The 24,757-nt window shown below is 37.8% G+C and overlaps 3 protein-coding genes across 4 annotated transcripts in view; 1 reads left to right on the forward strand and 2 right to left on the reverse strand.

The window, feature by feature from the left end:
• Window positions 1–161: 161 nt before the first annotated feature.
• stip1 (stress-induced phosphoprotein 1) lies at window positions 162–11,123 on the reverse strand. Its single transcript, XM_028030634.1, has 14 exons — window positions 11,100–11,123; window positions 7,442–7,651; window positions 7,219–7,360; window positions 6,261–6,402; window positions 5,979–6,141; window positions 5,767–5,893; window positions 5,465–5,567; window positions 4,451–4,571; window positions 4,242–4,338; window positions 3,492–3,616; window positions 3,365–3,401; window positions 3,172–3,275; window positions 1,950–2,122; window positions 162–1,867 (listed from the first exon to the last, which is right to left on the reverse strand). The coding sequence occupies exons 1-14, from the start codon at window positions 11,106–11,108 to the stop codon at window positions 1,795–1,797; spliced, it is 1,626 nt and encodes a 541-aa protein (XP_027886435.1). The 5' UTR covers window positions 11,109–11,123; the 3' UTR covers window positions 162–1,794.
• Window positions 11,124–12,515: 1,392 nt separating this feature from the next.
• On the forward strand, window positions 12,516–16,153 carry spata22 (spermatogenesis associated 22). Of its 2 annotated transcripts, none has more exons than XM_028032400.1 (8): window positions 12,516–12,632; window positions 12,940–13,013; window positions 13,299–13,436; window positions 13,567–13,750; window positions 14,087–14,462; window positions 14,545–14,668; window positions 14,759–14,856; window positions 15,374–16,153. In XM_028032400.1, the coding sequence occupies exons 2-8, from the start codon at window positions 12,974–12,976 to the stop codon at window positions 15,563–15,565; spliced, it is 1,152 nt and encodes a 383-aa protein (XP_027888201.1). In that variant the 5' UTR covers window positions 12,516–12,632; window positions 12,940–12,973; the 3' UTR covers window positions 15,566–16,153. The 2 variants fall into 2 exon arrangements, with proteins under 2 accessions (XP_027888201.1, XP_027888202.1); XM_028032401.1 differs by having other exon boundaries at window positions 14,548–14,668.
• A 122-nt stretch (window positions 16,154–16,275) lies between these two features.
• lhfpl7 (LHFPL tetraspan subfamily member 7) overlaps window positions 16,276–24,757 on the reverse strand; it is a 132,727-nt gene continuing 124,245 nt past the window's right edge. Inside the window, exon 3 of the mRNA XM_028032402.1 lies at window positions 16,276–18,325. Coding sequence (XP_027888203.1) covers window positions 18,099–18,325 — 227 coding nt within the window. The 3' untranslated portion in view covers window positions 16,276–18,098. The remainder of the gene's footprint in view (window positions 18,326–24,757) is intronic.

Below are 24,757 nucleotides of genomic sequence, written 5' to 3' on the forward strand. Positions count from 1 at the left end.
GCATCATGTTATGTACATGGATATGCTTTAAAAAGCAGACAAAATGTAGGTTTAAAAACCCCAATTGTACAATTCTGTGTATTGTAAGACATACTTTATACTATACTAATGTTTTTCATGCGAGATTTTTAAGAAGAAAAAAAAAAAGCCACAACTGCCAGTTAACATACATTCAGATAATCTGTATTTCAGTTTACAGCTAATTTCCAATAGTACATGACTTTCCTGGGACTAATACAATTGTTGCATGTGGTTTATTAAAAAATAAGGACCAGACGGGGGAGAATAAACAAATCCTGATATCTGCAGTCCACAATAACAGAAAACTGCAGAGAAATGCCCCTAGAGTGACAATGCAAAGACAAAACATATGAATCCCACTCTGAAACGGTGGCACAAATACACAGCGAAACTTGAGACGTTGAGGTATCCAAAGCCACACGTGGCAAACTCATCCATTGTAATATAAACATGTATTTATGCTTCAGCGGTCGAAGTCAAGCCGACTGAACCATGAAGAAACCGGTCGCTAATGTCTGCGAAGCAAAGCATTAAGAACAGATTGGGCAAACTTCAAGAACTACTTTTCCTGGTGTAATTCTCTCTTAAACTACCAGCAGGTTGTGCCAAAACTCTATTAAAACGCACCGGAGGCTACAATACAGAATCAATCAATAGATGTTTTCAGTAGGTGAGTCTTTGTGATGAACCGTTTAGTCAACATAAAATAAAAAGAAATTCTAAAAGTCTGCAGGTCAAGTATTTTGTGAAAAAATATCTGAAACCTGTTTTTTTTTAAAAAAGAAAAATGTAATGATACATTAGCAAGCTCTCTGAAGCCCTTTGTTTTGGGTTTAGTATAACTGACAAGATGAGAAACTGATGTTTAGATGAAGAAATGTAGAGAATCCCTTCATTTCCTGTTGGAATTAGAAATACCGTCCTATCAATTAAACTGCAGCAACTACGTTAAACATTTTCTACCATTTGTCACATTTAAAAGCTCAAATAATACAAGGTTAACCAATGAGATTAAGCTATGATCCTGCAGGAAAATCCATTCCTTGTGTTCCCAATATGCTCAGATATTAGTCAGTGCAGCAGAAAAAAAAAATTGTCAGACAGGAAGAGCTACAAATTTAAAGTCCAAGGTTACTTGACAAACTGCAGTAGCTGACATTTCAATGCGTTTTAAGCAGATTTACACTTTGAATGAGGAACAGGGTGGATTCAGAGTTTCATAATATCTGTCAAAGCATGACAAAAAGAGGAAACAGAGGAAAATAAAGCTAATAAACCAGGATTACACCACACACTTTTCATGAACTCGCATGTCGTATCAATGAGAAATGTTTAAAACTTACATTTCAAGCATGAACCAGCATGGACACAGTAAAAACAGCTTCTGGCGTAGATTTCCCCTTCAAACACCGAGCATAATGTCGTACTGCATTGTGATGTTTATTGATGTCTCACAGCATCTTTACATGTGAATTTGCTTCTTTTTTTCTTTTTTTTTTTTAAGTTGATGTTGTCTGGAGTGCTGAAGTTTTCCAGAGTATATTACTAGATGCTTTTTTTCTCTGCTTCCCAACACAATGTCAAAGTTGTGAACACAAATAAAAAAAAAGAAAAAATAATAATAATACAGACAAATGTCCCAGTCAGGCCGAGGGAACTATAATCTTGAATTTAAAAGGCAAGAAAGATCAGATGTATCATTTTTAGAAGAATCTGCGTTTGGTTCCACTGGTGTCTTAGAACTTCTTTACATACATGGATACTGGTTCCACATCAGCGGATGGCTATCAGTCCAACGTCGATGAGTTTCTGTATCTTCTGAGCGATGACCGGATTCTTTAAGTGGCTGCGAGAAACAGAGGAAACAATAATCAGATCAAGTATTTCTGGACATGTGCTGGTCGTGCGCCGTCAGCCTGCGGACGTACTCGCTGAGTGCCTGCGGGTCCTTCTGCATCTGTTCGAGGATCATGCGCATGGCTGGGTCGGACATGATCTGCTGGACCTCCGGGTCGGCCATGGCTCTTTTCTTCACCTCCTCTGGGCTGTCGTTCCTCATGGTTTGGCTGACCATGCAGCGCTGCATGCCTTCTGTGGCTTCCTACACAGAGTAGGGGACGGTTAAAGGGATTCTCCCTGACTTATTATGTACAGACATTAACTTATTTTATACAGCAAATGGCACAAATTCCAATAAATTCTGTAGTGAATATTGTGTTATATATGAACCAAATAATTGCTATTCAGTCTGATCAAGTTTGAACATTTGTAGATTAATTTATTTGCTTTATAAAACAGACATGGTGAGCAGAAGAGGTTAAGGCCTTGTCCACATGTATCTAGGGTCTTTATAAAAGCAAATATCTGTCACATCATTTAAAAAAATGAAACCACAAGTGAAACTTTTTCTGAAACCACAGAATAGGTTTTAGAAAAGTTGTAATTCACATAAACCTGCACAAATCTGCCTGACTGTTGTTTTAAACATGCCAAACCCACAGGGGGCAGTGGAGCGCAAAGCTTAAACCCGTCAGCCAATCGGAATCCTTCAAAAACAACAACGACTTCCGGTTAGGAATTAAATATGGCACCAGGAGGTTCATTTGTGTGGACAGTTATGTAGAACTTATTTTAGATAGTGTATTACAATATAAAGATAAGAAAACATAAGATTGGGAATCAAAGCAAGTATGTGGATATTTTGGCATATTATTTGTTAAAGGCAGTAATGTGCAAAACCCCAATTCTCCGTTTTCCTATGGACACATGCAACACAATTCAGAGTTCTCTCAAATATCACTTTGGTAGGAGTTTTTATAAATAATCGTGCTTTGTGGTATAAAACTGAGTAACAGCTACGACGCGTCGGTCTTAAGCTAACAGAACTATCCTACTGGGAGAAATAATATGGACCAATATAATCTGGGAAGCAGTGTGGAGCTTGAGGAGGAATAATTTGACTTCCAATTGTTTCAATAATCCTTCAGAAGTGTATTGGCAATGTTAGATACAATTATTCTCTAGCATCAAACATTGGATGTTTAAAAACACCTGAATACTCCAAACTTCACTTTAACGGTTATTCACACACTTGGTGTTTTTAAGAAACCACGTGAATCACTTACAGCTTTTATGGCGTATGGAAAATACCTTTGAGGATGAATCCAGCTCTAATGCCTTCTGGTACGCATCCATAGCTTTGGAAAAGTCTTTCATGGCCTCCAGTGCAGCTCCCTTACGTGTGTAGCCTTTAACTATGAGCAAATTCATTTTAATAGTTAGAAAAATCCCTGCTTACACTTTACACAGACATTATTTTTAGCTCATCACTCAAAATACTTACTGAAATTGGGCTCAAGTTTGATGCATTCTTCACAATCCTGATAGGGAAGAAACAAAAAAATCAAATGTAAGCTCAGAGGGGAATAAACCAAATTGTGTTCAGATGTGCGTTTAGCGTAATGGTGTACCTTCAGGGCAAGCTGGAACTCCAGAAGCTTTGTGTAGCAGGCAGCTCTGTTACTGTACAGTTTGGCATCATTGGGGTTTCTCTTAATGGCCTCAGTGTAATGTTTCATGGCTAAGGGATAGTCTCCTGATAGAAAGGAAATAAACAGCATCAACTTTAGCCAGCATTGTAGCTCCGTAATCAAGAAAACCTATACAAACAGGGTTTTGCAAGGTTCACAAACTCAAAATTAAGACCATTATAAATTAAATTTAAAACTTGTATCATAGCAGAAATGTGCAAAAGAGCCCACATAGTGCCAAGCTTTACACGAACGGAATGAATCAAATGGGTTGCCCACAGAACTGATAAAATGGTGAAGATGAACGTCATCCAGCGAGCTAGAGAGAAAAACTAGCTAACTAGGAAGAGTGAAGTAATTTTCTCATTCCTCCATTTTGTCAGCAAGAACCAGAATCAATGGTTCCTGTGAATATAACTGCTAATATGCCCTTGCTAGCTGGCAATATAGTCTTGCTAACTGTGTTTGCTAATATACCCTTGCTAGGTACCAGCAACCTCAAGCGACTCAAAAGTCCCATGAGACTGAATAGTTCTGCCACCACAATATCTTAGACTTGACATAACATATTTAAGGCCAACTTACATTATTTTTAAATTAACTTAAGACATTTCAAGGGCTTCATTTTAGATATATGAATTTAAGACTTTAAGGGTGCACAGACATCCTGATGTAGACCACTTTACAAACCTTTCTGGAAGGCATCATTGCCCTTGTTCTTCTCTTCAAGCGCCAGTTCTGGGTTGATATAGGCTAGTTTTTCTTGCTCCTTTAAAATCTTCTCTGCCTGCATTAAGTGAAGTGAAAGTAAATGAAATTTTAAGGCAGTGCTTACTAGAAATTGCCCACTTCTCATATGGTTAATTTAGATTTTTAAAGCTTCCCACAATCTACTGCACCTGTTGACATTTCTTCAACACATCAGGAGTCCGGTGCTCAGTCAAACTCTTGTTAAAGTATTGGATAGCTTCTTTGTATTTCTCTTGTTTAAAGTATGAGTTGCCGATTCGAGCCAGGGCCCTGCAAACAGAAGGAAGGATGTGTACTGATGGATCAGACATCTCAGAAAACTACAAGGGCATCCTAACGTTAGAATATTGTGAAAAGGTTTAATATTTGGTCACTGGTTTCAGAGAGTAAAATCCATCCCACATTACACAGAGTGAAATATTTCACCGTTATAGTTTACAGATAATAAAAACTCAAAATTCAGTGTTAAAGGAAATTCAGTGCCACTCCCTAGTCAGGTAATTATGATGCATGGTTCCTACCAAACTTCATCCTTCCACTCAACTTTCTATCACTATCCAGCACTCTGAACAGTAGTTATCTTTTGTGCATTTGACTGGACAGATGTCTCCAATCCAGCTCGCAAGAGTTACTTGACTCTTGCTAGCTGGCTGTCCAGTCAGGTATCTTTATAGACCATTGACAGGCTCAGGAAACCTTTGCTGGTGTTTTCAGATAATAAACTCATTAGGGTGTGTCAACATGAGACCCCTATATTATTTCTTCACAAAATTCATTCAAACCTTTAGACACCCTAATTTTCTTTTATTTTTATCTAATCAGCAAAATTCCAAAAATTAAAGGCTTGAAATGTTTCACTATGTGTAATGGAGCTATTGAAAGCATGAGTTTCCTTTTCTGAATTGTACAACAAAAGGTATTAATTTTTTTCCACAATATTAATTTTCTTATAAATTAACTTAGGTAAAAAATTAATGAAATACATTGAAATTTGTTGTTGAAATGTAATGTGACAAATTTAAAAGTCTATATTTATGCAAGACATTGGTGAAGTTCATCTTAACAAAGCATTTCTATTAAGACTTTGGTGCAGTTATTTTTGTCGTGTTTGGACCATCGATGCACCAAGATGCTCTTTGCTAATAAACAAACGAAGAACTTACTTTGCTATTTGTCTGTAATCTTCTCTGTTTTCTCGGCCGACATCAATGGCCTTCTCACACAGCTCTCTACACTTTTCAAACTCTCCCATCTCAAAATAGACAGCTGGGAAGAAAATGTTTGAGACAAACTTTAAGAAAGAAAAAAAAAGCCAAAGGTAGACAGCTGAATTAATTTTAAATTACTGTAAGTTTGCATCAACAAGATTTTTTTTTTACTTTTTTGCATCAGGAAACAGATATTTTTAAATATAGTTTGTTCAAATGTGAGTACATTAAGAACCAATATGTCTGAGTGTACAAACCTGCTTGATTAGACATGTATGTCATGTTGGTCGGGTCGTGCTGAAGTGCCTGATCATAATGTTTCAGTGCCTTTTCAAAGTCTTTATTCTTGTATGCAGCATTCCCCAGTTCCTTTTCCTTCAAAGCCTGGAAAGCAGAAGAATAACAAACGTCACAACCACGAATCATTAGAAGGAAAGATGGAAGAGGGATTCACTTTTAGCTCATTTACCATCTTTTTGTTTTCAGGGAGATCTTCCTCCTTGGGAGGAGGTGCTGGGGTCTCTTTGGGTTTGGGAGGAGAGGGGGCGGGTTCCTCTTCCTCCTCCATCTCTGATAGGTTCAACCCCAGGAGAACAGAGAGAGTCGTCATTACTCTTGGATCCTGCAGCTTCCTGCAAGAGCGATGAAAAACAGATTTATTTGAGTTCCTAAATTTACACAGTGCTGGACTTTCAGACAAAGAGTGAAAATTTCCTAAGATCGCCAAGGCTTTTTGTCTTAAGCTACGTACGTGCCAAGCTCCGACGGTTTGTTCCTGAGCTGCTCCAGCAGTTCTCTGTAGCTGGGATCCGTTAGAAGCTCACGGGTCCGATGATCGTTCTCAAGCTTCTGATACAAGTTGGGCATTGCAAAGGGATTCATCATTGATTTCTCTGGTGAAGGACAAGATTACTTTATGAGACAACAAATAAGGAATCCTCCACAGACGGTTAAGAGTTAAGCTTGTTAGCTGGATCCGCTACATCAACATCTACAGTATAATGACCATTTTGTGAATAACTTTTTAAAATAAAACACGTTATGCAAATGTACCAATCGTTATTGCACTTTTTAAAGTAGAATAAAAATCTGATGTGCTTGAAGCATGTTCTTTGATATAGAAGGGAATAATTTCTTCATTTTCATCTTGGTTCAAAGCTGCTAAATCTTATTAAGTGTTTTTGGTCTTGTTTCTAGTGCAAATATCTTAGTACACTTGAAATAAGACAAAACTGATTTACAACTAACTTTTCAGCAAGGTATTGGCGCTTGTTTTAAGTGAATCATCCTTTGATATTAATGGAAAAGTACTAGTTCCACTGGCAGATTATTTCACTTAGTCTTGTTATAAGTAAAATAGCCTGCCAGTGTACTTTTTAATACTTTTTTTAAAAATCAATATTAAGGAATAACTGACATAAAACAACTTTCTGAAAAGTTACTTGTAAGTATAGCTTTGTCTTATATTATATGCACCAAGATATTTGCACTAGAAACCGGGCCAAAAAAATACTCTTAAGAATTTGTGTTTTTCAAGATCGTGAAACAATCTGCAGCATATTTTTTCCCTCTTATGTGGTAGTCTTTAGAAAACAAATGGACTCAAAATCAAAGAAATCCTGATCGGCACATGCCAAACAAAACAGACTGTAGTGTTTATATCAGTGAATCTTTTTGTATAACCGAACTAAACAGTCATGCTTTTGTACCTGCAAGCCGAGCTTCGATATTCTGCAAACCCTCCTTCAGCTGCTGGTTGTTGGGCTCTTTGCGGAGCCCCTCCTGGTACGTCACTCTGGCCTCCTCTAGCTGGCCGAGAAACTCCAGAGCGGCAGCTTTGCGGGAGTACCCCTGCAGGAAACGTTGGAGGGTTTGAAATCAATTTCTTTCCTTCCGATTCCTCAAATCGTAGCAAGACACGAGAACTCTCACCTTGCCCCAGTCGGGCTTGATCTTGATGGTCTGAACGGCGTCCTGGAGAGCGTTCTCATAGTTGCCCTTTTTGGCATAGGCAGCAGAGCGGTTGCTGAACAGCACATGGTTTGATGGATCCAGAGCCAAGGCCTCGGTGTAGCAACGGACAGCTTCGTCGATGTTTCCCGCACTCAGCGCCTTGTTGCCCTGGTCTTTCAATGCTGACACCTAGAATTCACACGTTTACTAAATGTTAGCACATACAGAAAGCCCAGTAGGAGCCAAATGCAACTTTTGACAGCTGCTACCGACGGATCTGAAAAAAGAACAGCTGTTTGTGCTGAGCTGCTGATACAGGAACGTATTCATTGTGCTTAATACACATTCTACGGGAGTAGAATAATAATAATAAAGGAGATTGCAACAAGACTTTAATGTAATTTGGAGGGAATATAAATGTGATAAATAGCTTAAGAACTGCATGTAGACCTCTTTAAAAAGAACTGGCATACATTATAGATTTGATGGATTCGCTTTGATGTTTAACCAACAACTTATCCTGTCTTAACAGTAATAACACTAAAGAACATGAGAAAGTGATAAAGTAGTATTGGTCCACACTACTTCGACCAGAGCAGTCCAGCTCCAGACCCTGAGGACTGATTTTGATCAATATTACCTTAAAACTCACTAAATGGATCCCAGCATCTAAATCTTCAAAATAATTCATAAACGTCACTACTCAGGATGGGCATGGCTATTTGTTGTTGTTTTATATCCCCCACAAGCATCGTCTGAAAAATTGTTTTCTGAGCTTTGTGTTGATGCTTTAATTGTTCTAAGCACTAAAAAAAAAAAAAAAATCTTGAAAAAGGACAGAACTGAAGTTTGTTTTGCAAATATCTTCAAATAAATCCATCCATAAAACTCTAAAGTACTTACTACTTTTTTTTTTTTTATTTCAAAAAGCTGCTAATATACCTCATAAAACCATTCCAAGTCATAAGCAGATACTTTCAGTGAGTCTGTGGTTGTAACTGTACTGGCCATCACCTTGAATATTTCTTCAATGTTAGCAGCATAACTATGGCAATACTCTGAACAATAGATCAGTAAAGGTATTAAAAAAAAATCAGCCATGTGTATTTCAAGTACCTACAGTTGAAAGAAAAATTGCACTAAAAGGACAACTTTTATTTTCTTCAAATTCAGAAGTTTGCATCCACTATGTTTGTACACTATTGTACTATTACAATAATAATAATAATAATAATAATAATTGCACAAATCAAAAGAAATCAGCAAAGCTGTCAGTAAAAGCATCCACAACTCTGGGTCACAATTTCAATACACCTCAAGGTGCCATGTTAATCTATTCAAACATTTATATGCAAATACAAGGGAATGTCCAACCCTCATACTGGAAGGAGATGAGTTCAATGTCCCAAAGGTCTTTTGGTGTGAAATGTATGAATCGATCTCAGAACAAAAGCAAATGACTGTGTGAAGACGTTAGCCGAAGCTAGCAAGAGATGATGAAGCAAGTCCTGAGAGCTGAAAGGCCACTTAGCCACGAAGAAGCTATTATTACAAGAGCAACATTAAGAGATTGCAGTTTGCAAATGCACTAAAGAACAGATGTCTTAGTGTTGGGAGACATGCTCTGCTGTCTGATGATAATAACATTTAAGTGTTTGGTCGTAATGTCCTTTGTTAGACTGGACAGGAAACAGGGAAAGCTATGAGCAGTGGCATCATGTTGTGATGTAGGAGGAATAGGTGCACTTCACAGATAGATTGTATCAAGAAGAAAGATCATTATTTGTAAATATTGGGCCATTTAAAACGGTTCGTGTCTTTCAGCTTTGTCTCTAACCAAACTTCTTATTTAAAAAAAATATATATATATTACAAGTGGCTAGATCTGGCGTTCAGGCAAAGAAACAACTTGGGCTATAGTATCTTAATGTCTTTACTAGAACATTATAATGCCCTTCTAATATAAGCATCATTAAATATATTGCTGACATAGAAAGCTTGAATGCCTGGAACTTATAATTAGAAGTCCAAATACCACAATCCAAGCAGTTCTTGCAGACATAATACTATGATCACATTAAATTTGCAATATATTGTGAAACACAAGAGGACAAAACTCTGATCCCAGCCTCAGAAAATTTGTGGGCCGAGTTGAAAATATTTGTGCAAGCAAGGCACCCTACAAATGTCAGATGTTAAAATAGAAATGGGCAAAAACTACAGCAAATTACTGTGAGAAGTCTGTGGGATGGTATCCAAAATGTTGCCCTAGCTGATCTAAAACAAAGAAGAAAAAACTGATTAAAGAAAAATTTAGTCTGAATTACTGCGAGAAAAAAAGAAAAGGTATTTTATAAAATGTTTATAAAGCTCAACTGTACTTCACCTTGTGTATGCTATTTCTAGTCATTAAAAAAAAAACTATAATATTTTATCTTAATTTCTCAAACTACTTAGTTTAAAAAGGAATACAATGAAAATGCATGTTATGGCCTAAAGTATAACACAAATATTTCAAGTAATAACTGTAACATTTAAAGAAGATTTGAGAGCAACAAGCAGCACACACAGCAAATTAAATACAGCCTTATGGCTTCTAGGCTAGGTCAAATTTATTTTCTATAACCTGTTAATATAAAACTTCATATTCTTGAGAATATACGCACTTTTATCCGTGCAGTGCGACTGTCTCAAGCTATGTGTACACTATGTTCCGTTATATACATCGAATAGTAATTACAGAGCAACTCAATACTTTACTAACTACGGCGACCGTTCAAAACATGTGCCATCATCTGGAAACCTTTCGATTGAAAACTGGAAAGTTCGAGAGGTTACGACAGTCTCTGTCGGCGTGCGGCTGTAGCCATGACAGCGGCGCCGTGTGCTAGAATTATCCTCCGGTCTGAGCGTGAGCGCGTGCTGAAGCAAGTCCCAAAAAAAACACTGCAGCACGTACCGCAAGAGAAAAGTTTAAACAGACAGTGCCACTCTTCCTCAGTACACAAATGAATGAAACAAGTCCAATAAAATCCATGTCCTTCAATGAACTTAAGTCCTCGCGGTGTGAGCTCCATTAGCTGTCGCGCAAAGGTTAGCTAACTCTAGTTTCACTGAGACGTTTTACCGTCAAGGATATTGAAGTAATTGAAGCACTACATTGAAACGATAACGTAAATAGCCCTGAAACCAGAAGCAGTTTTATTGGGACATCCTGCGATACTGCGAACCAATATAACGAGCTAGCGTAACGTTTAGCCAAGACTGATTTATCTCTACGAGGTTAGCTGCAAACAGAAGGCTGATCAGTTTTTGGTTAACTGATCAGCCTTCTGTTCGTATTTACCCATTGTAAATACATGACGTAATTTCACTGTTAACAGTTTCCAACATATTTCGTATTTTCTAACGGCTTTAGAAAAGCCCACTCTCCAATCTAAATGGCTGCAGTGAATGACGCTAAGCTAACAAGCTAAGAAACGCTGAAATCTCTCAACGCTAAAGCTAACTGACGACGCTAATCTACAATATGTTGTTGGTAAATATTGCGAATTGAGCTTAAACGAAATACGCTAAAAGATTTGGTTTAAACGCCGAAGCTAACAACAGACAAGGAAATAAGTTAAGGGACGCTTACTTTCTCCATGGTGCACGCATGCGATTCTTTCCAGAAACTACTTCGGACCAGCGCCTCCCCCTGAACAATGTGTGCAAGTTGCCAGTTTGGGATGTTGAAAATCTGCATTCTGTGCGTGGGGCAGAGCCACAGCACCAATATAAACTCTACTATCTGAAACTTCCAGAAGTCAGGGGGGAAATTATACTTAAAGCTGTCCTGCTCAAGATATGTTTTTTTTTTCCTCCAGATTCTCCATGTTGTGTGATTCATTACATGTCATAATATTCATAATATTGCAGATCAACAAACCTTTGTAGAAACTTGCATACTAAAAAATAAACTTGTGATTTTTTGTATCGAATAATCATCTAATAATGTGATTAAATAAACTTGTACACATTAATAAAATAATAACCGATGCGTTTTTTGACAATTGGAAAAAGATTGTCCTTTTTAAATGAAGGTAAAAAATAAGTTGTTGTTTTACGTGGCTAAAGCCATTACAGCCGATAAGGTCGTCACGTCTAAAAACCTTTAAAAATATGGTATGTTTCTACACAAAATGTTTTAAAGAAAAAAAAATAACAAAATGATCTGATTCATTCTAATTCTATTCAGAAATACTTTTCTTTATCCTAAAGTACATGTGTCAAACTGCAGTCCTGTCCTGCAGTTTTAGATGTGCCACAGGTACAAAACACTGGAATGAAATGGCTTAATTACCTCCTCCTTGTGTAGATCAGCTCTCCAGAGCCTTGCTAATGACCTAATTATTCTATTCAGGTTTGGTGCAGCAGAGACACATCTAAAAGTTGCAGGACGCCGGCCCTTGAGGACTGGAGTTTGACACCCCTGCAAAGTGAAATTAAATGTTTAAGTTATTCTAGTAACTTAAAAGTCGTTTAGGATGGGGATACATTTCCCTATGCTCCAAACAGTGGAGAAAACTCTTGTCACTTGAACTTTCGATGGTAGCTCAGGAAACAAATTTCAGACCATAGAACATAATAAAACTTTATTGCCGTTTTGAATACATAACCTTTGTGGGCCCACACTTGCTTGTGGCATCCAGAATTCTCAAAAACTATGTATGGTATTAATCTCTCAAATATCTAAACTAATTTAAACTCAAGGTCTCTGTAACCAATATCACTTATGTAAACATTTGTAGAAAGCTTCGTCCTAAAAGTACATTTTGTCCATCAAAACAGAAAAGTAATACAAGTTTGTTTGAAAGGATCTCATAAAAGAAAACATAATTCACAATGAATAAATACCATAGCATCAAAACATTTTACAATGTCATTTGAACCAATAGTTTCTCTGGTGGAGGCCACTTGTAATCGATATGAAAGGTAACAATGTGCAAAAATATGCTTCTGAAATTGCCAGGATCCTAATTAGCTGTATTAAGAAGTCCCGAGCTTCCTTGCGGATCGTGAACGCATCATTACTGGTGGCGCGTGAGCCAGTGGCGCTTTCCTCTTTCCAAGGTACTGAACTGAAAAATAAACTGCGCCATTATCTCCTCGGTTACCTTGCAAACTTAAGGTAAGAAAACCAAGTTGTATGTACACTAATTTCTTAAAACGATAAAGGATAATAAAAGTAAACAGTTGCTACGTTTCACATCCGTTTCTAAGTTTAACAATCTTACCAATGCAATTTGCTAGCATAACGTATAGCTCACGGTAATAATGTTACAGTAAATCTTTTATGAACTTGTAGAAAGCTTAAAAACTGGATAACTGGTTACTTTTCCCATTGTGTTTGTAAGAGCAATGTCCAACACACACTAGAGCTATCTTTAAATTAGTTTTTTTCTGTATATTCCTTCTTGTTCTGCTAATATTGTCAGCATCCGCTAGAACTGCGGGATTTTGTGACCAAACATGAGGAGACAGGAACAGCCGCTGGACCGACCAGCAACAGGTTTGTTAAAAAATATTTCATTGAAAAGAAAAAAAAAATGGTCGTAGTTATTCTTCCAGTATAGTTTGTATGTGACGTTTTTTTTTATTTATATTTATTTTTTTAAGTTTGTGCCAAATATGAAGAGATGTCACTTAACAAATTTTACTTTCATGTATTCTATGTTTGCTTTCTTATTCTGGAAAAAAAAAAAAAAAAAATAGAGCAACTCCCTCCACCCCAATCCAATTGTCTTGGTAAAAATAAGTTAAAAAAGGAAAGTGTTTTCTTTGCTTTCTCTGTTAGGCTACCTGCCTGTGTCACTCTTTAACCAGAGGAAGAGAAACAGAATTCCTCTGAAATCTGTTCCTGGTGAAAATGAGTTCTTTTCCCCAAGTGAATACATGGCCAGTACCAGTTCAGCTGCTAGTGTAGGTCCCTCAGGTAATCACTCTTAAAGCCTGTAGTCACGCTTCTGTCACTAGGTGGCGACACATTCACAGAAAATGTTAACAATACCAGACTATCTTTGGGACTTTTTTAATCTCCTGGGATGTATTGTGTGTCTTTTCAGCTACGTATGAATGTTACCAGGCCTCAGATTCTTCTCCTACTGGTCCTCAAAGCCATCAGTGGAACAGAAAAGGTGTCCCAGAGTCTGCTAAACCCCAGCAGTATGGCAACAGACCTGCTCCTGGACCATCTACAATGAGAACCTATGCACCCATAGCACATCCATACAAAGCTGAGACTAAGAGGTGCTTTTCAGTGACTCACTGACCATCAGAATCTCTTGTGAAAACTTTTATGACACAGCAACAATCAAAGTAAAATAAAACAGTCTGCTTTATGCTAATGCTATATTCAGAAATATTTTTAGCTGCATTGCTTTCATAGGAAAAGAATGCCAGAAACTCATGTGGTTGTGAACAGTTGAAGTGTTTGAATAAAAGTGGGATAGTTGACAGAATGTTCAATGCAATAACTTATGACAAGCAAATAAAGGCAATTTGTTTTATTCAAAATAAGGAAACTTGCTTCTTTTTTTTCACCTTTAATTAAATTACTAAAATATCATTATTGTGTTGCTTCAGCTCCATGACGGGCCAGTCCAGCAATCCAGCCGGACAATGGGTTTCGAGCTCCGGTGTTAGTCCCAGACATAGCCAAATTCAACATCCCTATGGCAACAAGAACACCCAAAGCAAGCCAGCACAGCATGCAGGGTTCTCTCAGATGGCCCAGCAGTCGTCCAACAAACAAACCTTCCCTGCACGTCAGTTTTCCCATCAGTCCAGACCTCTTCCTCCTCCTGAAGCTCCTCCACCCAGCATGCTGGGTGGAGGCCCAGCTGCACAGCAACCTAACAAGTCCTGGAAATTTACTAACAGCTTTGAGCATCAAAAATCAAACTTTATTGCAAAAAAGAGTTCAAATCAACCTCCAGCAGCTAAACCAACCAAAAATGAGGTAGAATGTTACATGTGCCGCATGTAACTTTCTTAAAATAATCATTTACAGTGCGCTATTTTGATTGTTTTGCTGTTTTCAGAAGGAAAGTGTTCCAGCGAAGCAGCCTATGGAAAACTCCCTGAGGATCCTGACCACAGTTATTAATGGAATGAGACACTGGAGCCAGTTTAAAGATAAAATTCCTTTCTTATTCGAGATATTTGGTTAGGGAATATGAAATTCCTTCTGCTTACTGCTCGTTTGTGATATTTCTAAACAACTTTAAATAGACAAGTTGTGACTTTTCCCCACAGCCACTCTGGACTCTGCAGTCACTCTGGGGCGCTACGGAGCCAAGAGCTTTCTACTGAGAGACGGGAAGGATGTGCTGCAGTGTGTCTTCTATGAAAATGTGAGTTTAAAATCAAATGTAAACAAGTGAGTCACAGTAGATTGTGTCTGTTCAAATATATATTTAGTTAAGCCACATTGAATAAGATGGTTGTGGTGCAATTTATTTGAACCAAATGATGTAAAAAAAATACATTTGCTTGCAAATATATTCATAGCTCTTGCTCTTTTCTAAAAACTGTTCATGTGACTAGCACAAAACTCAGTCTAGTAGTTATACAAATGTTTAGTGTTTAGCAACTTATTCCTGGATTTCAGATTTTTATTTGGAAAAGTTTATCATTTTCTTTTCATTTCACAATTACATTCTACTTTGTCCATCTCACAGAATACCACTGAAATATACTGAGGTTTGTGGCTATGAGGCGTCAATGTCGTCATTATAATAATTTTTATTAACATCTTCTCCCATCACATCAAACTCTAAAACCTTCAGGCATAATAAACAGCACAATGAAATAGCCTTACTGTTTGCTTTTCGTTTTGTTTTGTTTTTTCCTCCATTTGATGTCCGTCAGGAGCAGCTGCTGCCGCGCCTCATTCGAGGTCAGGTCCATCGCTGCGTCGGCAACTACGACCGCAGCAGAGACGTCCTGATATGCATGTCTGTTCGAGCCGGTCAGCCATCAGAGCAGAGGAACGCTCTGGAAGCTGTCAAAGTGTCGGATGCAGAAATGAGAGCGCTGGTCAAGACACTCAGCGAAGTTTGAGCACAAAATGGTACAAAATACTGTTTGTCCAGCTTCTTGTGCAGATATCTTACTACACTTGAAATAAGATGAAACTAGCTTACAAGTAGCTTTTCAGCAAGACATAGGAGCTTGTTTTAAGGCAATTATTCTTTAATATTGATTAAAATAAGAGTATTAGTTTGACTGGCAGATTTTTTTCACTCCTAAGATATTTTTCTTCCAGTGGAACTACTACCATTTTACCAACATTAAGGTATGATTAACGTAAAACAAGTTCCTTCATATTGCTGAAAAGTTACTTGTAAGTCAGTTTAGTAGTTTTTAGACAAAAATACGTAAGAGTAAGGTTAATTAAGATTGCGTGTTTTAGCAGTGCAGCGGCTGTTGTCATCGGTCAACATTTGATATTTATAAGTACATTTCTATATGCTTGGTTTGTTGAAAAAGAAAGGTAGCGTTAACAAAAATATTGTTATTGTTTCTGTCATTTTCCCTTCAAGGTTGCAGCTTCCATACTTGTATTGTGTTAACATTTACATGTTCTCCTTTCCTGTTTCTATAGTTTTCTGTGAGCAAATATAACGGAAAGTAAAGCGTCTGTTTTTAGAAGTTATGAAATTCTTTTTATTACAAAGAAATGCCACAATAACAACACACAAATTAATTCGGTTAAAACCTAAAACCAATCAGTTATCTGAAACTGAAAAATGGGGCAGTTAGGAATAAAGTGATATCAACAACAGTTAGTTTATTTACAGTCAAATTCCACAATGAAAAAAAAAAAATCAACATATTTTCTCTACAAAACACTTTTTTTTTCACCAGTGCTGAGACTTTACACATAATTGTCCAACAAATAAGGGAATGAGTCCAACATCGTTACCCCAGTAAAGCACAGTATGAGGTCCAGTACACTACTTACATTTCTAGTTCCCATTAGCTTTCAAATATGGCAACAAAGTCACATTAATCTTTCAATTTATGTCAGTATTGAAGCCCAAATTGGGAGTTATTTTAAGGTTTAGTCTGTTAGTAAAACTCTGATCAATAGCTGAATATGAATCTTCTTAAACACTCGCTGAAAATGGGGGTTGGGTTGGAAGAAATTGGCAGTGAACGGGAACAGTTAATTGTGAATATTTTGTACCAGAACTTCAAAAGCGGAAACTGGATCATATTTCACACATCATTTTGATCGTGTGCCAGCCTAATTCGTAAAAAAAAAAAAAAAAAAATGGATTCAGAGAATTAATGTTAGCTGAGCGTTGTAGCCGCTCCGTGAAGCAGTTTGAGTGATTCACCTTTTCAATAATTTGCAGAAGCAGTTCAGGGGATAATTTAAAACGAGTGTGTCGCTTTCTACGCGGCTATTATCCTCAAGGATTCAAATACATCTTTTCTCTTTTCAGCATTTCTCCAAACTATGATCACACACTGCATGAAGTACATAAAAACACCTTACCACCGAGAGGAAAAATAGAAGAGAAAAAACACATCACATGACACAACGGAATCCTCAGTTTTCAGCAGAGAGAGATCAATACCTGATAACTGTATGAAACTTGTCTTTGTAATGTCAAAAGGCACAAGTTGGTCAGATCACATTGAAAATCTAGATCAGCTGTTCTACCATTAACAAAGCCCATCTTTTCATGCAGTTTTAGACACAATCCCTACATCTCCTGGCATTTTGCAACATTTTCTTTCCTGAATAAATGTTTAGTATCGGGTGTCATAGGCAGAGAAAACAAGCACATCACACAAACAAATCTGGGGAAGAGGGTGACAAAAACACGCAGCGTGTTCAACATTTTTTTTTTTTTTGTGTCTTTTTCCTTTATCTTATAACAAGACCCCTCGGAAACAACTACCTGTTATGACTTTCTTCCTTTTAGGACAGGAAGCTGATCTTTAAATTGTCCATTCAGTGGACCACTGTGATCCTTTTCTTTGCGTGAGGAACTCAACTCAGTCTTTGAAAGCTGAACGTTGTTTTGACTCCCACTAGTTAATTCAAGTCCCAAGAGAAGAGGGCAAAAGAAAAAACCTTCCAAATATCAAAGTTCTTATTTTAAAGAGTTGTTTAGCACTTCAGAGTTCCCATGGATTTATTTACGATCAATTCATTTTAGAGACAACTCATTTAAGATTCAAATGCCTCTGTCTGTACAATTTCCTTTAAATCCTTGAACTGTCCTTATTGCCTCTTTGTCAAGCTTTCTTAGTAAAAAAAAAAAACTTGCACTGAAACATTAATGTGGCTGAAACCACAGAGCATCATGCTTCCATTCGGAATGTTATATGCTTTCATTCAACAAAAACAAAACAGAAAGTTCACTGTTTAAAAAGAATTTTAAATGACTTCAATTTGAGTTCATAACATTACAGAAGCAGGAAGACAGCATCTTTTTTTCTATGTACGTGTTTGTGTTCAGCCTCAGCTGTCTCTGGGCAGAGCTTCTCCCAGGAACTTTGCTAGGCGTCTCCTTAGGACATCATGTCCCGGGACATATAAAGTGGTCAAGAGTAAAAGAGGAAAAACAAGACGGAACTATAACAGAGTGGGCAATGGGGTGGGGGACAGCTGCTCCTTCGGTGCATATTTGGCAAAAAAGGGCAAGAAGACGGTGAGCATGACTCCAACGATAGCCAGCATGTAGCCCCAGCCGATCTGGCACTCGCCGGCGTAGTAGATGTCAGCGTCTCTGCAGAAAGATCGGACCAGTGAGGAGTTAAGGCCAAAAGGGTACACCAGCAGACCAGTGGCCATGATGAACACTGCAAAGAGAACAGAGGGGGAAAGGGAATGTTAGAATGTACTACAAAAGAGAGGAAGGACTTCACACAAAATGTGTTTCAAGGATAAAAGATGTTGCTCCGTGAAATATTTTGGATCTACTTCTCTGTACTTTGCAGAAGTCCATGTGTTATAAGTAGTTTACATTTCTAAATACATCTAGATTTTGCATATTTAGTCTTAAATTAGTTTTGGTTAAGTGTTACACTTAAACTTATGTTAAACTTATTGCTTCTTTTTAACAAATAAGCCACTTTCAACCAAAATTTGAAGCCCAACATTATTCACACTCTTAGTAGATTGACAAGAAATGTGAGACTAACCAAGAAGTTTGTTTCTAATAAGAAATGAAACATAAAACAATGTAAAATTAATTTTAAAAAAAATTATTTATTTTCTTCTGAGAAATCAGTTGAAAAAAACTTTATCAACTGCTGAGGAGCTTTATTGAAAGTTTCCTCTGATAACATTCATCTTTTGTGGTTGGAAGACCTCCATGCCATCACACGAATCTGTAGCTCCCTGGGCAGATTCTCGGTTAGATATAATCCATTGTATGGATAATTTTGGTCTTAACAGTATGTTTAACAAATATAACTTATTAAGATATTAAGTTAACTTGTGATAGCTCATGTAGGGTCTTACATTTTAAGAAATAATTACCTACATTTCTGTTTTAATTTTGTTAATGTACAAGAACTTTTATTCCCAAATGACTGTATGCACTATGACTAACTGTTATATCCACTAATGCCCACTTGGTGGCAGTAGATGGCTAGCTTAATTTGCCAGTAGCAGACAGATCTTTGGTGTTTTAACACCCATCCATCCATCCATCCATTTTCTGTGCACCCTTGTCCCTAATGGGGTTGGGAGGGTTGCTGGTGCCTATCTCCAGCTACGTTCCAGGCGGGAGGCGGGGTACACCCTGGACAGGTCGCCAGTCTGTCGCAGGGCAACACAAAGACATACAGGACAAACAACCATTCACACACAAACACACACCTAGGGAGAATTTAGATAGACCAATTAACCTAACAGTCATGTTTTTGGACTGTGGGAGGAAGCCGGAGTACCCGGAGAGAACCCACGCATGCACAGGGAGAACATGCAAACTCCATGCAGAAAGACCCCGGCCGGGAATCGAACCCAGGACCTTCTTGCTGCAAGGCAACAGTGCTACCAACTGCGCCACTGTGCAGCCCGGTGTTTTAACACCCAAAACAAAATTTGCACTGTTACTTACATAAAAAATAAATCTCAACCTACATTTTCAAACGTTTAAAAAAGTTTAAATGTTTAAAAAGCTGTTATTTCATTATATTGTGTTTTTTGGGGGGTTTCTTTTTGTAAGTTAGTGAAGAAATTAACACAGCTATTGTATAAATGAAACCTTTTTAACCAGTACTGTGATCCACTTCCTCAGACATTATCATCTGCACCTGCAAAGCCTGAGAGCAGTTCACGTTTTACAAACCGAGCCAAGTTTCCTGCTCCAAGCTGCCAAACATTTATTGACTGTGCTACAGACTGTCATGGATGCTCTTAGTTATCCTGAGAACCGGCTGGGTTTCCATTACATTTCTAAGTACTTTCAGAACTGAAGAGCTAATGTTACTGAAAAACTGTGAACTTATGATAGTGAGGAACTTAAAAAGAAACACTACAAAGATTTCTTTCATCACTCTATATTGATTTTGTCAGAGTTATTTCGTTCAAAGGTAGCAGCTTTAAGCTCTGGGAGACTGTATTCATGCAATAGCTGTAAGAGCATAGATGTATGAAGATTGAATCAATGGTTGCTGAGGACAGTAAACAGCTAGAGGTGATGCTCAAGGTACACTCCAGAAGCTTTGGGAATCATAGCTGGAGAAAAATGCGGGGAAGCACAAAAGTGGTATAAATCGATTAAGAAACGTTATCTGTTGGGTGAGCTTTCAGTCTGTTGCAATATCTCTCAAAAACAGAGTTTCTTTTAGACTAGTACTTGTTTTTTTAAAGGGTAGCAGCTCGGTAGCTATTGTTTTTCAAGCACCACTACTAGTGTACATTTTAAAACATTAGTACAACAATTTGGACTTTTTCATTTGTAGCGTCAAGTCATAAAAATGTAGGGAAAAAAAGAAGAAAATCCATTGTCGCTACATGGTGGGGTGAATGACGAGGTGTAATTATGCAAACAAACAAAACCCAAGAAATTGGAATCTCAGGAAGGTTTGGGGTTTCTCAAAATCCAATATGGCCGACTCGCACATAAAACGCAGTTTTCTTTTTTGACTCATTGTTTCTCAATAAACCTTATGCTTAACTATATAACATTTAGTAAAAATGTTTCTACAGAATCTGAAAGTACAACATGCAGAAATATATTGTTGTTATATTGCTAGTAGTCACAACACATTAGTGTTGAATACACCATGAAAAATAATAAACATTTATTTTGAAAACAAAGGAAGTACAACAAGTAGCACAGTGTGCGGTCCATGGTTCCTTCGTTTTAGAATTTTTCCTTTTAGCTCGGTGTAGCAACCAAAACCAGTATCTCAGTGCTGTCCCCCTAGCTCTCCATGTTTTATCTGTATTGTGTAACAAAACAAATCAGGACTGTTAGAAAAATCAACAGAGGATTGAAATCACAACGGCTGTCTCAAAGAAGCAGCAGCCAAACAGAGTCACGGTCAGATCTTATCAAGCAGACCTGGACGGAGTTCAAGACGTTGTCTTGATCAGATAAAAATAAAATAAAAAATTCTGAAGGTTGAAAGTATCTCTGCAAGCCTTTAACAAGAAAGTATGGCTTAAAAAAAACCCCAACAAAAAACTGGTAAAGTCCACCACAAATCAAACGGATCAAGTTAATCAGCAAAGAACTCCCTAAAATTTCTTTGACTGATGTTAAAAGAAGCAAACTGGTTGACAGCCTGAATTTATCCTAAAACGAATGGATAACGCAGAACAGTGTGACATGTATTTTGCGACAATCCTTCAATTAAGGCCAGGGAAACTGAAGCATCTGCGTAGCTGCCACTGCTGGGCGTACAAGCCTAATTTCTAAAGGATCTTACATGGTCCAGTGGCCTAATCTTAAGAGGAACGGCCAGCGCGCTTGAAGAGGCTGGCATGACACGAAGACGCCACGCAGGGGGTCTGAAGCCTGAACAAGCTCATTGCTCGTCCCACCAGGGCTTCTATTTAACATGGCAAAATGAATAACAAACCTCGGAGTCCACTGACATTGTTGGCTGACACCACAAAGGACTAACTGGACTTGTGTTAGTCACAGGAAGAAGATAACTAACTTTAGCAGGGGAAAAGAAAAGTCACGCAGTTACGAGGCTCAGAAAGACTCAACAATTTATCATCAAACAAAGACGAGAAAAGTTCCTCATTTAAACCCAAATGTGGGACTGTGAAAGAAGCTAGCACTGCAGCAAACAACCAGAAAGGAAGCAGTGAGCTGCTTAATTATTTGCTTTCTAATAGCTGACGGTACAAATTCCCAAATTAAAAGCCTTCATATATGAGAAAAGAAGAGCGAGATAAGTAAAATGTGTTGGAAAAGCACTCATGACGATCAAATCAACAATTTGTTTTATTCCTGGCTGCATAAGGAGGTAAGATTAATGTCTCGTAAGGCAGTGAATAATGTAGAAGTTTCAAAGTTAAATGGGGATCCATGCAGGTTTCACCCAACTCAAATGGTAAGACATGATTTTTTAAAGATGCATTTCCCCCATTGATAGCTGGAGACAGTTCCAATCAGAAGCACACATAAATTTGGGGGCTTTATAAGAATTTAAACCATTTTTAAAATCAGGGTGGACTCTCATCATCAGATAAAAAAGAAATGTTTACACTTTTAAAGAACGACACATGCGTAAAATTTAACTTTTGTCCATAACAATAGGAAGTATTTTCAGAAGGAAAGAATGCCTTAGAAACTGCTAAGCATTGTGGTGGCGGTATCATGCTCTATTCCTCTTTTAGCACCAGTACTACTGGTCGCATTAGACAAAGTTTATGAAAAAGGTTATGTAATTGAACAATTTCCAAATTCACTTCAGCTAGATGTTTGAAATATTGGCACATCATGAGCTTAAGCAGGCATCAAAACTGGTTTTTAGAATTGCTGAAAAAGTGTAATAGTTTCTTTTTTTAAATAGTCTTGACTTCAACAGGATTAAAATTTGGGGGACTATCCTTACATGCCCAGTGCCAGCGACAAAGTGCAATTGCAAAGACCTTCTGAAGAAAAGTTTCATGGTAAACAAGACAAAGATTGAGCTGTTTGGGGATAAAAAGGAAGGTTTAAGGATTTTAAACCCAAGGAGATTCTACCAACTGTCCAACATGGTGGTGGTAGCATCATTCTGAGGGTCTTCAGCTGAACTAACATTATCTGCTACAGCTGATAATGGATTGGATGTTCCAGTTGGTCAATGATTCCCAAACACACGTCCAAACTGGTTTTGGAATGTATATAGCACGCTAACTTTAGACCCTGTTTCAAAATGCAAATTCAGCTAGCTCCACCCATTTAAGATAAAAAAAGAGTTGACAAATAAAGCTAGAGTAATACAATAAATTTAAAATATGTGTGGCTCAAGTTCACCCTGCTACATTCAAGATCCATGGATTTAATAGTTTCTTGGTTGTCGCCTTTTTTTCCACATGTACCTCAAAAGGCTGGAGAGGAATTTACCCTCCTTGGGTAAATATGGTTTTATGGGCGTGTCCCAGATAAAGACAGCACAAAAGGAAAACAAAATCAAATAAAACAGAACAAGAAACACAGAACTACTTTACAAAGAGTCACTTTTACCAGCTTAATGAGCCGAATTAACCTTGAATCTGGTTCTCAGTGGTGTAGCAAGAAATGGAAAGCAGCTCCCCGACATGGTAAAATAGGCTCGCAGCAGTGAAAATGAGAGAAAGAGATTGAATGGGATTGTGGAGCAGGAAGGTGTGTGATAACCTGGCATCCAAGCGTGACAGCGAATCACTTTCATCCCAGACCTCTAACACAGAAATCACTGGCTCAGTTTATTACAAAAACTAAGACGATCACAGGAGTGCTCACATGCTGCATTTTCACGAGTTCGGCCGTAGAAATCTGTGATCTGCTACTGTCGAAAATGTCTGAAATCCTATATAGCACAATCTCATACCTTCAGTCATCTTCAGTTTTATTCTCCTCGGTGAATAGAAATCTATTGTGCGAGCGTCAAAGATCCATTCAGCGACTCAGATTCTGTTTTGGATCAAACTCTGGCTCCTCTGCTGCCGTCGTTATCGGCCCCTCTAGCGATAGGGACGGTTGAATTGGGCTCGGAATATGTTTGGTGACTTTCCTACAGCAAAAGCAGGACATTTTTAAATTAGGCACTGATGCTGTTTTTGTCTGTTAGTTTTCTCCTTTTGGGGGAAAAAGGAGCACAGAGAGAGCAGATGGGTTTCAAAACAGGTGAAAATGTTTCACATTGTATTATGTCATACACCAACACAAAGTAGCAGATAATGATAAAATGAATGGAAGTGCTCCTGTTTTCACTATTTTTATATAAACTCTGATATACCAAAATAAAATTTTGCGCAGCTAATTACATACAAGTAGAGATTAGATGTTGGATGTTGGACTTTTTAGATCTGGTCTAAAATCTACATCCACGAACACCCGTTGCGACTCTTTTCTGTCAACTGGGCAACTGTTAGTCCTGTTTTTTATAAACAACAAACAGCACTTTTAAGCAGTATCTTGGAAGAAAGGTTGTCCAGTGAGGCTGGACCAAAATTGAATGTTTTGCTGTACACTGTGACAGAAAACGAACACTCTATTATCCTGAAAACACAATCAACAGCGTAAAACGTGGTGTAATGCGTTCTTTTCGCCAGGGACAGAAAAGCTAGTCAGGTTTTATCCTTAGCGGGACTAAACACAAAATCATGCCACACTTTTCAGCAAACTTTTTTTTTTATATATACGGTATATAAAAAGACGTTGTCATTGTCCTTCCACTTCATACGTACCACTTTGTTTTGGTAATTTCACCAAAAAATGGCAAAATACAATGTGATATTAATATTTTTGAAAGGCACAGATAGGTTTGATCCTGAAATGGTTCAAACAGAAAGGCAGGCTGGCCGTCAGATGGAGTCCAGCTCTCCTCAGACGATGATAATCAAACAACAAAAACACTAGGTGAATCATGTACAGAATCACTTGTATCTACATAGAGAGTAGAGAGCAGCAAAAACAAACTTCTTATCTGGCGGCCACTCAAACAGAAACATCTTCGGGTGCTGTTCACTTCAAAGACACATGAAAGAGAACAAACGTTTCACTGTGGCCTTACCTAAACCGGAAAGGTATTTGATGTCACATTATCTCACATTGCAGAGACATCGACACAAAC

This window comes from Xiphophorus couchianus, chromosome 11, assembly GCF_001444195.1.
Source record: "Xiphophorus couchianus chromosome 11, X_couchianus-1.0, whole genome shotgun sequence".
Classification (NCBI taxonomy): domain Eukaryota; kingdom Metazoa; phylum Chordata; class Actinopteri; order Cyprinodontiformes; family Poeciliidae; genus Xiphophorus; species Xiphophorus couchianus.

Coding starts and splice junctions, on each gene's coding strand:
- stip1 (XM_028030634.1), bottom strand. Junction 5,568..5,766: donor ATACATGTCTAATCAAGCAG/GTTTGTACACTC, acceptor TTTTCTTCCCAG/CTGTCTATTTTGAGATGGGA. Junction 4,339..4,450: donor TGTTGAAGAAATGTCAACAG/GTGCAGTAGATT, acceptor CACTTAATGCAG/GCAGAGAAGATTTTAAAGGA.
- spata22 (XM_028032400.1), top strand. CDS start 12,974: ATGAGGAGACAGGAACAGCCGCTGGACCGACCAGCAACAG. Junction 13,437..13,566: donor TGCTAGTGTAGGTCCCTCAG/GTAATCACTCTT, acceptor GTGTCTTTTCAG/CTACGTATGAATGTTACCAG. Junction 14,857..15,373: donor AGTGTGTCTTCTATGAAAAT/GTGAGTTTAAAA, acceptor GATGTCCGTCAG/GAGCAGCTGCTGCCGCGCCT.